We start from the raw sequence: 14869 nt of genomic DNA on the forward strand, positions 1-14869 counted from the left end.
AATTTAAGAAGAGAGTCAGGTATCTTGATTACAGTAGGGGTGAGGATATGGCCAAGAACCTAGGTTCTATTCTTAGCTTTTTAATGGGAGGGGGGAAGTAGATCCAATTTCCTGAAACAACCCAGGATAGAGAGCTTCATCCAGTGGACTGAAACAGTGACACAAATGTATTAAAAAGGACAGTCTAAAAGGTGTTTGCATTTCATGGTATTATTAAGCAAATTTATATTTGCAATACCGAAAACCACAAAACAGAGTTCAGGCATAAAGGCTGGTGCTTAATATTGGCATTTCCCAGCCTTCTTTATTTGTTTTGATTACATTAAGCAAGGGTCCACTAAATTCTGCAACCTCAAGCTACCACAGCTTGGGGGTGGGGTGGGAGATGGCAGGCCTCTTGATGGCAGGCCTCTTGTTATCTTTCCCAGACTGACTGCATAGCAGCTTTAAGTGAATGAAAGAGCATAAGGAAGCCATCAACTGTTAGCACTGGGATCAAGACTATGCAAATAGGAAGGGGAAAGGCACATATGAACGACTCCTAGATTCAACTGTTCCCTTAGTATGGCATAGTGTGGCTAGGGTGTTGTACTTGGACCTGGGTTCAAAACACTCTCCAGCCTTGAAGCTCACTGGGTGAGCTCCAGTTTTAGCTGTCTTATCTCACAGGGATGTTAACAAAATAAAATGGGAGAAGCAGGACCATGTACACAGCCCTGAGTCTATGGGAGGAAGGGCAGAATCATGAAATGTATTCCTGAATGTTTTACGGTCTAGGTATTGTGTTCCATGTTTTGTAATCAAGGACGCTTACCTGAGTGCATGTGCACCTTTACCATTAATGGCATTTTGGGAAGGGAAAGAGGCAAGAAGAGAGGCTACAGCTTGAACTGTGCAGAGGAGAGGTAACTACAGAAAAACAGGCAGAAGTGTTTGCATGTCAGACACGGTCAGAGGCTCTAGCAAAATCACAGGGATTGTCAGAACTGAAGAAAAGCTGGTCAGAATGTGGTCAGGGTATTTTATTATGCAGCCACACCTCAAAGTTACAGATCTCTTTTGAATGTAGTTAAAGAGAGGGATTCCCTCCGTGCCCACTGGGAGTTAATATCTGTGCTGTTTCTAACATGACTTCTATCTGTAGTTTGCTCCTCCCCCCCCCCCCAAACAGCAATTCTCCATTGGTGATGCTATGAACTTTTCTTACTGCAGGTTACTAAACAGATTTATTCCCCCTTTTGGAATAATTCAGTTTAATTCAGTTACTGTTGCCATGTATTTTTTAAATGTCTGTTTTATTACCTGTTTTAGTTTTGAAATACTGTTAATTATCATTTTAATATATATGGTATTTTCTACCATGGCACCATCTGGTGAAGGATGGTTTATAAATACTCTAAACAAACAAATAATCAAAAGTCTTTTATGCTACCGGTGCCCAGGACATACATTTCCATTTTGCAGACACTTCTGCCCGATACACACACCCATATATCTATTAGACTATATTCTTTAAATCAAAATTTATATTACTGTATTGGCCTGAATATAAGCGTCACTTTCCCCCCAAATTCCGACCATGAAAAGTTAAAGTGCAGCTTATATTCGTGACCTTACAGTATGCAGCCAGGAGCGTGGCAAAGCAGCACCCATCCTGCGCGTAGTCCCCTGTCCTCTCCCCCAAGGCCGGGATGGGAGAGTGAGGTAGGGGAAGGCCGCTGGCAACACAGCACGGCTCCCCCCCCCCCAGCAGCCAGGAGCAGTGAGGAATGGAGCGGCTTATATTCGGGTATTTTTTCTCCCTCTCCCCCCCTCCAATTTTAAAGGTGCGGCTTCTATTCAGGCCAATACAGTATTTTGTACAACCTGTGTCCAATTTTCATCTCCTTGTAAGATAAGGATCAATTGATGTGGTCCCCTTGGTCAAATCTGGCCCTTTGAGGTATGTTATGTTCCCACTAATAATTTTTAGTCCCAAAGCCAAGAGAGGATGAAAAGCAACAGTAGGAACAGGAGCTTACCAGCAAACCACTTTTAAGGGATGGCCTACCACAGACAACTTTCTTATCAAAGTGAACCTCCAGGAAAAACTATCTGCTAACTAAAGTTCTAATATTACTATATAAACATGATGGTGTATGTTTGCTTACAACAAATAAATAAAATAAAAATTCTATGATGTGATAACCTATAAGGTCTACTACTCTTGCTTTAAAAACAAAGCAAAATCTGAGGTTCTCACAATGTTGAATTCTGCTGTCCCAGAACACACATACCTTTGCTAAGAATTCACTAATAGCCAAGCCTACTATTATTTTTAAAAAGCATTTCTAATATTATTTACTTATATAATAAAAACCATTAAATTACTCTGAGGGATTGTGAATGCAACAACCCAGATCTGTACCCCCCTCTCTCTCCAGTATGTTTAATTTTTATTCAATTGTATTTTTCTTTTTCCTTATTTCTTCCAAGCCAATTCTATTATGAAGAACAAACTACCTACATAATTAAAAAGCCAATTTCCAGAGCTGCACATTTAACAGGGCCTGAGGGGCCACAGCAACACAGACCCTCCTTCCATGTGCACACACACCTCGCCCTTCCGGACACACATTTCACGAGTATAGATTTTACAATCTAGGATCAGTCAGAACTTTATTCTCAGCAGCTCCCACGGAATTCCATGGAGCAAGGGAAAAAATCTTGAGCACATTTGAGAAAGGCAAAACCCAGTGCCTGGAGCAGGGAACAATTTAGGCCTCATCTCAATGCAACTCTTGACTTCCCCCTGAACGAATCTAAAATCATAGAATAGAACAGAACAGAATCTAATCGTAGAGTTGGAAGGGACCATGGGGATCATCTAGTCCAGCCACCTGCAACGCTAGAATATTTTGCCCAACGTGGGGCTCAAACCCACAACCCTGAGATTAAGAGTCTCATGCTCTACCAACTGAGCTATCCCAGATCATTGAATCTTCCAGTTCAGTATTGTCTACTCTGGGTTACTGTCAACCCAGCACCCATGAAGGTTTTTTCTGGAGTCCCCAGCCCAAGGTTGCAGACCCTCTATTTTTTGAATTTTGTGGGAAGAGGGGATGGCAAAACAGTGTAGGGCAGTTGCTGGAGCTGGAAGGGCAAGTGGCAGGAATCATTTTCCTGTTCCCTGAGTGTCCCATCCTGTTTGGTTTGTTGTCTGCCAGTGATGTAGAGCTGGCGGCAGGCACTTGCTTCACCCCAAGAAGAGGCTGTCTGTAGGTGCTTGACTGACAGAGGTTCACTTGGGCAGAGAAAGAGGGAAAGATGTGTGTGTGTGTGAGAGGGAGGGAGGGAGGAGGTATGAATGAATGGTGGTCTGTGAGAGAGGTAGAGATGCACAGAGATGTGGGTGGCGCTGTGGTCTAAACTACCGAGCATCTTGGGCTTGCCGATCCTGCACAGAGGAGACAGACAGAGGTATATGTGAGGGGAGTATGTGTGTGTGTGAGACAGCTGTATGTGCTGTGATTGTGGGAGAAAGAAAGAAGTGGGTGAGGTGTGTGTGAATGTATAGTTTCTGTGTTTATGTGGTCTGTGAAACAGATGGATAGATGCACTTGGGCAAAGAGAGGGAGAGATGTATGTGTGGTTGTGTATAGTTGAAATATGTGTTAGAGAGAGAGAGAGAGAGAGAGAGAGAGAGAAGGATGGATAGATGTGCGTCTTATCTGTATGTATGTTAGAGAATTAGTGTAGTGTGGCAACCTTGTATATATATTTTTGGTACTGGGGAATGCTCTCTGTTCTTATTAGATAGCAACAGCATCAGTCTGTATGTGCAAGATGTCAACAACCAGGGCCAGCAGAACACTGCTGACTTCCCGCAGGTAGCATGAGGTTGTTCAGTAGGTGGGAGGGAAGCAACAAAGACTGGATTCTCTCTAATTTTGTGTTATGCCATGCCCTTATGGCAGCAATTTTGTCACTGGTGCCCATATAACTTTCTCAAAATTCTAAATGGGCCCACTACCTCTGGTCACCAGTGATTGGTGACTGACAGGCCACAGTTTTCCCAGCCCACAGGCAGGATTTGAACTCAGAACCCTATTCATGCAAAGCATGTGCTCTGTTACTGACCCATGGCTGTAATTCACCTCAATGAGGTAAAAGCCAAGCACTGTATTTAGGGACACTATTGCCTTCAGCTCACCAAAGCAGAGTCTATCCTGCCACAAAGACCCATTAACCATGTTAAGGACCAGTACCATATACAGGCCCTCCCTCCACAAATACTCAACCTTTCATCAAATGTTTCACTTGTGCATTGTGTTTTTGATATTTTATTGGGAGCCGCACAGAGTAGCTGGGGCAACCCAGTCAAATGGGTGGCATATAAATAATAAAATTATTGTTATTATGATAATGATTATTAATAATACAAATGAAAATCTTAAGTAATTGAAGCAGTGCTGCCACATCAGATGCTCTTAAAACTATTTTCTGGGACTCATAGCAATATAATTTATTGCTAAACGAATATACTGCGGCCTTACAATTTCTTTATGTAAACATCCTCAAGCAGCATAAGTCAATCATATGTTGCATTACTCAGCAGTCAAAACATAGGGGCTGGTTCACACAATAATGCAGCATGTAGTCACCACATGCAGTGGGCAATTAGTCATGTTGCTAATGCTATTATTTAAATTTATATTCTACTTCTACTGGCAAGGCGTCAATGAAGTTGTACCCTTACAGTATTATATGCTGTTATTCACTGATTTTACCTAACAACTCAAAGCAATACAGGCAACGCTCAACTTATCCAGGGGTTACATTTCTGGGATGGCATGTAAAGCCAAAATAGTGTATAGTCAAAACACATTGGGTTCAACGGTGGGTGGGATTGCCAAAGCCTTTCCCCCCAGACAATTGCTCTCTTTCCATCCCCTTTTTAATTTTCTAAAATTGCTAAGCATGTAAATCTGAATGTGTACAACTTAAATGTGCACAAATTGTGAGTTACATGTATACAGACAGCAGTTTGTAACCCCCTTGTGCATGAATCTCCCCGGGATCAGTGCATGCATAGATTCCACTTAGACCTCTGAGTGGGGAAGCAGATGCAAGTTGACTAGAAAATCACATGAACTATTCTTAAATTAGCTGAAAATGTATTAAATATATTATATGGAAGTTTATTTAATATTTTTATTAAATCTACTACTTCCTTACATTTTCAAGCCCGCAACAGCTATGTGAAGGCGCGGCAAAGCTCTTCGCCGCCCCAGGGAAGCACAGTGCACCCTCCGCCACCAAGAAATAGGGGCAGTGAGGCCCTCCATCTCTGTGGGGATGCTCACAGAGCCCTCGGCTGCAGCAAATATATATTGTGATATATCAAGATATTGTAATGTTTAGTTAATGATGTATTGTGATATTGAAAACCAGATATTGCCCAGCCCTACTTGTGATCCCCAGCAACTGGTAAAGTCATACTATCTCCATCATGGCTAGTAGGCATTGATAATTTGTCTAAACACTCTTTAAAGCCATCTGACATATCACTATCACTATTTCCATTTTACTAGGCAGTTTTAATTTACCCATGGAAGTTGGAGCTAGCACCTAGATTCATATAGCACATATTATAAAGAGTGAATGAAAATGAAGAGGAGTCAGGCTAGAAGAACCAGCCCAGGTCTTACAGATTATGCTGCCAAATATTTAGGCTGTGAGGCAGCAGTGGCCCAATTGGGACTAACAATTGACAACTTCAGTTTACTTCATTTATATCCTACCAGAGCAACATGAGCTCAAAACAATTTGCATTTTTATATTTTTCCAAATCCTGTGATGCAGGATGGTAGACTATAGTGATATGTCCAGTGTAGAAACCATAGCTGGACAGGGATTTGAACAGGGACTCCCACATCCAACCTAGCACTTTAGCCACCGGACCACACTGGTTCTCTGAATCATAGCACACTAGCAAGGTAGGAGACACCCAAGAAAAAACCTGAGTCTGAAGCATGACCCCTACAACACTCTGGAACCATTCAAAAATATGTATCTTAAAAACCTACAAAGTTTGTGTTTCGAGTTACACAGCTTTCCTCTTACTTGTGCTTCTGGCTGCTCTCCACCAGGGGGAAATTTGCCCTTTTAGAAATATAGGTATTGCTGGCCTAGACAGTGCTCAGTTTGTACATAAAATGCAATTTTATTACTATTGCTGGTGCCTCGGCAACCATCAGAACTACTAGGTACTATTCTTAGCTGTGGAAAGGACATGTTAGAGTGGCTGGAATGAAGTACAGCAGCACATAGGCAGAGAGAGCTAATGGTTTCTATTCCTAGGTCTGCTACATGGAGGCACAAAACTCAGTACCGACTTGGCAGAAAGAGTGCTTGCTTGAGGTCCTGCTAGATCCAATTCCTGGCAACACAGCACCCCTCTAACACCAAGCTGGCTGCAGCTGCATGCTTATTAACACGGCTAGTTAATTAATGGAAGGGTTTCAAAGCTGGGCTTCTGCCCTTTATGGACAGACTAGTTGAGTGCAATTTCTGGCAAAGAAGTGCAAGGCTACTGACGTCATATTCCTTATTTATTTAAATAAGGGTCTAAAAAGAGACAGGCCCACTTCCCAACCGGAGGCTGGCACAAATAAAAACAATGTGGGGTTTAATAAGCATGTGACATCGCAAGTTTTCACTCAGAAGCAAGTTGTGGAAGTTCCTTTGCAGCTCAGCCTGACACTAGGGTTTCTCCTAAGCCTCTTCTCACAATGAAGAACTACAACATCTATCTTTAAATCAGGGGTTCCTAATATGGTGCTTGTGGGCACACATGTGCTTGCCTTTCCTAGTGTCCACAGGGTCCGCCCCCGCTGCCCACTGATATTAGACTTGAAAGAATTTTTCCATTGTAGCCAATAGAACAGGTTGCAGGGGGTGCTTGGCTGTAGGCTATGTATGGTGCCCACAACAGTTTCTCCAGTATGCCAATGTGCTCATGGGCCTAAAGGGCTGACAACCCCCATTTCCCCAGGATTGATGTCTTTATTAATAAAGAGTGCTATGTACCATTGCAATATGCCTGAGTTTGTCAGGCATAGTGTGGAATTTGGTATTCTGAGCAGTTCAGTTTCCAATGCTTAAGAGCAGTTTTTTTCAGCCGTTATAGCTGAGGAGCAAAGCTTAGAAGTATACAGGCAGTGCCTAATGAACACTCTAGAATTGTGCTCAGCCTTGCTCAGCTCCCATGGCTCACATTCCCTCTTCTCTTACCCGCCAAAGGCACTGGACCTCCATTCCCCATCCCCTCTCATCTTACATTTCTCCAATTCTTGACCAACCCCCGCCCCCAACACTCCTCGAAAATCATATGAAATCTCATGCAGACACTTGCATAATTTATCATCAACATTAAATCTGGAGTTCCTAAAACCAACGGTCAGTGCCTATATGTGAAAGTAAAAATGCCAACACAGAGTCCAGGGCACAGTGTATTTTCTACATGCAGACTCAGGTTGACATATATAAAGATTTGGTCTTAGATTTTTCATTTAAGTTTCAAAGCCAAGAGATATAATTTTGCTCTTTGCCTGTAGCTCTGCTTCTCTTTTAAGGCATTTTCATTTATAAAAGAAAGGGTCACAGATTAATTTAAAGTACATTTCCACTTCCCTTTTAGTAAAACATGCAATTCCCTAATCTACAAAGATAACAGCTACAGTGGTACCCCGTGTTATTCACATGATCCGTTCTGGATCGCGCGACGTAACACGGGTGTGCTTAACACGAACGGCCCGGGGAGAAAAAACCCAGAAGTTGGCGCGTTTTGTGCTTCTGCGCACCCGCACGCTCCTGGGAGGACTTCCGGGTCGCGGAGGTCCGTAAGTCGAACATATGCAACATGGAGCGTACGCAACTCGAGGTATGACTGTAGTTCCCTACAGAGCACTACAACCATCAAGATACAATGATTCAAAGGGCGCCAAAACTGTGTATGAAATTCAGACATCATCCATGCAAAGGTGGTAGCTATAAGCATGCTCCTTATATGTGTTTGCGTATGTATTCACTATTAAAAACTTATCCTAACTCAGTCACATAGCTCATGTAGTCCCAAAGACCTACTCCTTCCCAGAGTCTCATTCTTGAAACACTGAAGAAAAACCACACCTTGTGTTCCAAGCAAAGCTATTCAACATATTTTTAAAAAACCACCCAAGCCCAAACCCTAGATTTCTTGGCCTTCTTCCCCAGGGTATTTTCAGATTTCACCTAAACCCATTAACACCTAAAGGAGACAACAACCTCCCTCTCCCATCTACAGAGACTTTCCTCAGTGCATAATAGTCCTCCAGCTTCCTTCTAGTTCTCCCTTATGTGGCTGCCAAGACTCCCCAAGTTGTGCTCTTGGCCTCATAGCTTAGAATAACGACATATATGATCAGATAATCAGTATTTTCTCATTTGCCACACATGGTCCCTACCTGTGACCATTTTCCTGTTGTAGCAGGCGGAAGGCAGAAAGCAGGAAGGCTCCTGTCGGGCCCAATGCGTTTGCAATGTGAGCAGCATCGTATTGAGATGAGTCTCAGTGCTGGAGGGGATCACCATGGGAAAAGCTATCTAACCACACCATCTACTCAAGTCCACACCATGGAAAGCTGTTCACTGAAGTCCACTTTTTGGCTGTTGCTCGCCCAGGTTGTGCTCCCGAGAGAGAGTCTTAAAGCCACTAAAGCAGAAAGCAGTGCTACACAGCTGTCATTGCAGAGGCTATGGAAGGTCAGCGGGCGTGGAATGCTCTCTTGGCTGGATCAAAGCAAACAGCTGGTTACATGCCATGGCCAAGTGGAAACTGATCAGAGGAACAGCTGACAAAAGGTTTCCAAATGCAGGCCAGAGAAACCACTAAGGAGAGGGGCTGAAACGTGCAGATTCCAAACTCCTCTTTTCGAAAATGTTACCTCCAGGCCACTGTTTGCCTCTTTGAACTTTCCCAAATGAATTAACTCATTGGTGCTGGTTTCTAAAAACCTGAATGGTCACAGAACAAGCTCTTTCTGCTAAATCCTTAGAGACAAGAGGAGTATGGGATAGGAGTCCAAACTGACCGCATGTTATCACTATTTTTGTAGAAAAAAATAGTAACATAAAGAATGCAGTTTCAGTATCTTTATGAACATGTAATCATTTTGTAAGGGTTTTTGCAGGGTGGTGGTGATGTCAGCATAAATTCCCAGACCCCATTCTCCTAGTAACTAGTACCTTGGCCAACCACCACTGGAATAATAGTTTCAGACATTCATACTGAGAGATGTGTGTGTGTTTTGGGGGGTGGGTGGGATAGCTAATGGCTTCCCTGATGAAAAAATCAATCATGCTTTCTGACAGGCAAATATAGTATTTTACAATGGATCTCCCCCTTCCCCAACTATCAGTCTCATTAAATATCCAAATGAGGCAATATTCAATCTTTGACTGAAACTCTGGTGTCTTTTCAAATCAGAGCAAGCCATTGTCCATTGCACTGATACTTCTATAACTAAGCTTTTGATTCCAGCACCATCAAACCATCATCCTTTTGGCTGCTTTTAGCTCACGCTGCTCCCATCACCATGAAAATCCACATCCACCACATGCAAAAGTGGAAGTGTTATGCAAGAAGATGGCAGCCAGAGCATATGAATCCAATATCAGGAGGTACTAGTTTGAGGATTTCTTCACACCAAAACTTTAAGAGTTGCTATGCATTTTATTACTGAGCCCAAACAGAAATGTTTATAAGAACCTCAGGTCGTCTGGTGCACAGTTTATACATTTTTTGGAATAGAGTGTAGCTTGGGAATGAGGGCAATAAATACATTTATTAATTTATAAATCACCCAGGGAAGGACTCTGGACAATGTATTTCAAACATAAGAGCACCATACAGTACACTGAGCTAAAAAGATACATAAAAAAAATTGCAAACATGAAAACATTTTTAATTGATCTTTAAAGGATATTGGATTGAAAGTAGAAAGAGTTAATTCACTATCTATTAATGGCAACTAAAATCTTAACTGCAAAGACCTGGAAAAGGAAGAACCTCAACAATTGGTAAATAAACTGCTGGAAAAATGATTAATGGAAAGCTAACTTATTGGAACAAAGAGAAAATAGAGAAGGAGCTTGCAAAATGAACTATTTTGATCATTTTTTAAAAGAATGTAATTTTAGAAAGTTTACTTGATCTGGATTAATAGTCTTAGGAAGGAGTTATTTATTGTAAAATGTAAAAATGAAATTTGAATGGTTAATTTAAAATGAATACTTAACTGATATAAAAATTAAATGTATGACTGTAACGTACAGAATTATTGGAGAAATACTATTGTGAATATTGTATATTGTTAATATCATTTATTTGTATGCCCACTTTCTCTAGTTAAATCATATTCAAGGCAGCCATGTTACCGTTTGCAAAAAATTACAATCTAAATCACAATATTGAAAATATTTGTTTTGTGTTTTTAGTAGCAAATAATTAAATGTTTTCCATTGGCATCTGAAATCCAGTAATGTTGAAGACAGGCCCACTTCTAAGGAGGAATCATTCCAGAAGCAGGGATCCTCCTGCCACAGAGAAGGCCCTTCTACGTGTCTCCAAATCCTGGTGGGACTACAAGCAGAGCATCCCAGCCCACTGACCTGAAGAACTGAATTGCCTAGCATTGAAAAAAGTCAACTATTTAAAGCAAATAAGAACAAAATAGACAGAATAAAGAAAGTAGGTAAAAATAAACCCAATTTATAATTGTCTGAATATTTAAAATAGTAGCTTTATTCTAGCATAGACGTCTAGTGAAACTGCCAGTTTGCAAAACACAAGTCAATTGTATTCTGTTCTGCAAGCTCTTTTACTTTTCTATGCAAATTGACCTTGCATTTTGACTACTTTCCACTGTTGCTTCTGTCTCAAGCCCCCATTTGGTCATGTCTGGCCAGTGTTCAGCTTAGCTCACACAAGACTGGTTCAAATACAAGTAAGCTTCTACCTCGCATACTCACTCCAAATTTGCACCTCCTGAACATCATCTTTTTGCTGTTACACACAAACTGGTAAACTATGATTTGTGCTTGCTCTCCCAAGCTAGAATTGCAAATAGTGATCAAACTGTGTTGTGAAATGGAGGGAATCAGAGCATGCAAAGGGAGAGGAGGACTACATAAGACTGAGACTTCCTCATGGGAACCAAGCCACACTGGTAAGACTACTGCCCAGATATAATCCTGAGAAAGCAAAACTAGTTAACTAGCTAACCATATTAGTTAACCAATATGATTTTTTTTAAGGAAGAAGGGAAATCCAAATCAACCAGTTTTATCCTAAAGTAGGCTAGCCAGTGGGAATACAGAAATGGAAATTTATACATTCCTATTCCCTGCTACTTTCCCTTAGTAGTAGTATGTAGCTATGAAGCTTGAACAAGCAACTCTTCATTTAGAAAAAAGGCACTGTACAGGAGTCATAAGAACTACCAGTCATGGGGCAATAATTCTCAGGGTTAAACTTCCTGGTCTTCATAACCAGTGCTTTTTTCTAAAAAAATGTTTAGGGGTACTCTCATTTTCCTAGTCATTTTCCTCTCAATGAGGCCAAACTTAGATTAACAAAATGTTTTGGGGTATGCGTCCCCCTGCATCCCCCCCCAGAAAAAAGCACTGTTCATAACACTGACTATAGCATTTATTCTGATATGCCTGGGAAGCCTACAGTGCAGATGATGTTCAACATAATAATCCTGAAAAATCCTAGAAACCTTGTACTCTTCAGCAACCAGAACCACAATCTAAATCACCAGTCCCCACAGACAGGGATTTTTTTCCCTTCTGCCCCACACTGATCTCTCATGTCTGCACTAGACATCCTTGTACACCTCCATACAGCTGTACTTCTAGCTATTCAACTCACAGGTATCAAGTCTTAAATTATTTGGTGCAAAATACCAAATAGGTTCCATTATCAACTCCTCTTTGACCAATAGAAGAAAGAATAGCTGTCTGATGGTTGAACAAAACCCAGAGATGTTGACTGGGTTTATGACCAGGAATACTAGGCACTAAGTGATCATTCCACACAGGAGAAAGGCAATAAAGCATACTGAATATTATCCAGCAACTGGCTATTCAGGGCATTGAGCACCTCAGGTCTTGTATCTCAAAACAGGTTTGCCGTTCTTCAGTTCATGAACCATCAGGCAGAGATTCAACTCATTCAGTTCTAGGTTTTGATGTCTGCCAGTCTGTTGGAAGTGCTGTCCAAACACTATATATGAAGCACTCACAGAGAAATGGTCTCCATGGCATGCAACAGTCACAGCCTTTTATGCTGACCTAACTAGGCTCAATGACTTCTACGTGACATGACATCGGAAGAATGTGCATGATCCTTTATATGTAGGGTGGTTGAAGCTGTTTCTGGCCAACATTTGAATCCTAACTTGTTGGGCCACAACACTGCGGAAGCAAAATTCTCAGTCACAATCTTACATCCATGCTAAGAAATACTTTATGGCTCCAAAAGCAGACCCCACTTCATGAAATGGCTCCACCATACCACCAGATCTCTGATCAAGATGGTTTATACTGAAGGAGATACTGTTGTGAACAGGGTTGATGAAACAACTGAAAAGTATGCAGGTGCAGACAAGCCCACCAAAAATGAATACAGAAGCACATGATGCTGCAATTCAGAGACAGGTGTGTCTTCTTAAAAAGAGACAAAACTGAGTAAAACCTGTAAAATATAGGAGAAAGGAGCTGGAGGTCAAATCAGTTCTTCCAAGAATCACATGCTTTCTCCTAATTCCCTGTCCCTAATTAAGCTGGCTTTATCCTGCTTTCGGTCCAGCCCCAACACCATTCCTATGGGATGTGTTCACAGGGAAAGGCCTTTCTTTCTAAGGGGCCTTAGAAGCAGAGTGATTTTTTTACAGCCACACCCACTAATAGCTGATAAACATGCATGCATCTTCATATTTTGTTATCAGAGAAATGTTACGCATGAATCAAAGAGAAAGAATGTGCACATGAGCACTTTCAGCAATGTCATTAATTCAACTTAGGCAAATGTGAATGGTGGGGAAGAGGTCAGTTCAAACACAGTACTGGTCATAATAGCAAAACATCAGAATGCAGACTTGGAATCCGGACTTGAGACATCAATTTTGATCCCCTGGCTTTGGAAAGATGCCCTTTACCTCAAGTATCTTAGGCTGGTGCACACACAGCCCTTTCATAAACTTCCAACAAAGATGGTTCAAAAATTCCTCAGGAAGATTATTTCAGTATGAATTGCTCTTATATTTGGGATATTCTCCCTGCTAAACATAAAAAATGGGCTTTCATCCCGAACTTAAGGAAAGAAAGCAAACAGTGAGCCCCCTTTCTGAAATCTTCTGTTTGAAGATGACAGAATGTCCTGTGACTTTTCCCACCTATAGCATGAACCCCAATTAGTTTACCTTTTCCTCATATAACTAGTCTCTTACCTCTCCTCTGAATTCTCTACAGCATGTCAAAATAGTTTTTGAATTCTAGTACAGTGGACGCTCGGGATGCGAACGTGATCCGTGCGTGAGGCACATTCGCCACCCACAGCGTTCGCAACCCGCAGCACCGCATCTGCGCACACGCGGGTTGCAATTCAGCGATTCTGCGCAAAGCGCGATTTAGCACTTCTGCACATGTGCCCAAACCCGGAAGTAACCCGTTCCAGTATTCCTGGGTTTGGCACGGAGTGCAACCCAAAAACACATAACCTGCAGTGAACGCAACCCGAGGTATGACTGTACCTGTAAGGTACACACTATTCAAATAACAATAACACATACTGTTGCAGGCAGTATGCCTCTGAATACGAGCTACTTAGAATCATAAGTAAAGAGAGGGCTATTGCCCTCATGTCCTGCTTGTGGGTTTCCCATAGTCATCTGGCTCATCACTGTGAGAACAGGATGCTGGACCAGATGGACCTTCGTCATGATTCAACAGGTTCTTCTTCAATTCATATGTTCTTACTATAACTCCTGATATAAGTCAAGTTTCCACTGTCCCCTGCTGGCATAAATTTACTTGCCCCCAATAAACCAAAAGTTATTCAATGCTTCAAAGCATTCTCAAAAACCATGCTCCCCCAATTGTTGAGCCACTGTTCTCCCACATTCATTATACTGCAACATAGGTCAGAATAGTTTGAGGTGTAAATAAAGATACAGACTTCTTGTTTTCAGCTTTACCTCAACTTTATTGTACTTTTCTGACTATCTGTTCATGTTCTGGTGCCTTCAGGACCAGGTGAGCCCTTCAAAGTTCTGCTTGAGAAGAGACTCTGTTTTCCTCACCAACTTGCACAAGTGTGCTGTCCGTATCTATGCTGAAGTAGTGTATTTGCTACATTTCCTTACTTGATCTGGGCAAAGTGTTTGCAAGCTATAAAAATCCACTGGTTGCAACCATGCAGGGGATATCTCCAATGCCTGGTCTCACGGGGAGCTCTAGGACAGGGTATCTGGGGGTGGCATTTGTTCTATAGCTTAAAAAGCTGCAGCAAAAGCCTTGGTGGTATCTGAGAAACATTCTGCATACAACATCTTGTGATGAAAGTCCTGCATCACAACACATTAGAGGTAGCACTGTTGGGCTCTTGACTAGAAATTCAAAGCTTTATGAGGAAGGCATAAAGAATTCCCAGTTACATGCTATATTTTAGGCACCCAGTCAGAATGGTCATAGCTTGAAATACTACCAGTCCTGAAAGCTCTTGTTTGCTCTGTAGACCTTCAATGTGACAGACCCCTTCATTAACTATTGGTGCACTGCAGAA

At 41.8% G+C, this 14869-nt stretch overlaps 1 protein-coding gene across 2 annotated transcripts in view; it reads right to left on the minus strand.

Moving 5' to 3' along the window:
• DYRK1B (dual specificity tyrosine phosphorylation regulated kinase 1B) overlaps nt 1–14869 on the minus strand; it is a 32631-nt gene that overhangs the window by 6784 nt on the left and 10978 nt on the right. The window contains exon 1 of one of the 2 annotated variants that reach the window (XM_033158068.1): nt 8487–8730. The exons of the other annotated variant lie outside the window; for it this stretch is intronic. Coding sequence (XP_033013959.1) covers nt 8487–8613 — 127 coding nt within the window. The 5' untranslated portion in view covers nt 8614–8730. Of the gene's footprint in view, nt 1–8486; nt 8731–14869 lie in introns of those variants that run through there. 2 annotated transcript variants of the gene reach the window in all.

The sequence above is a fragment of the Lacerta agilis genome, chromosome 8 (assembly GCF_009819535.1).
Source record: "Lacerta agilis isolate rLacAgi1 chromosome 8, rLacAgi1.pri, whole genome shotgun sequence".
Lineage (NCBI taxonomy): Eukaryota > Metazoa > Chordata > Lepidosauria > Squamata > Lacertidae > Lacerta > Lacerta agilis.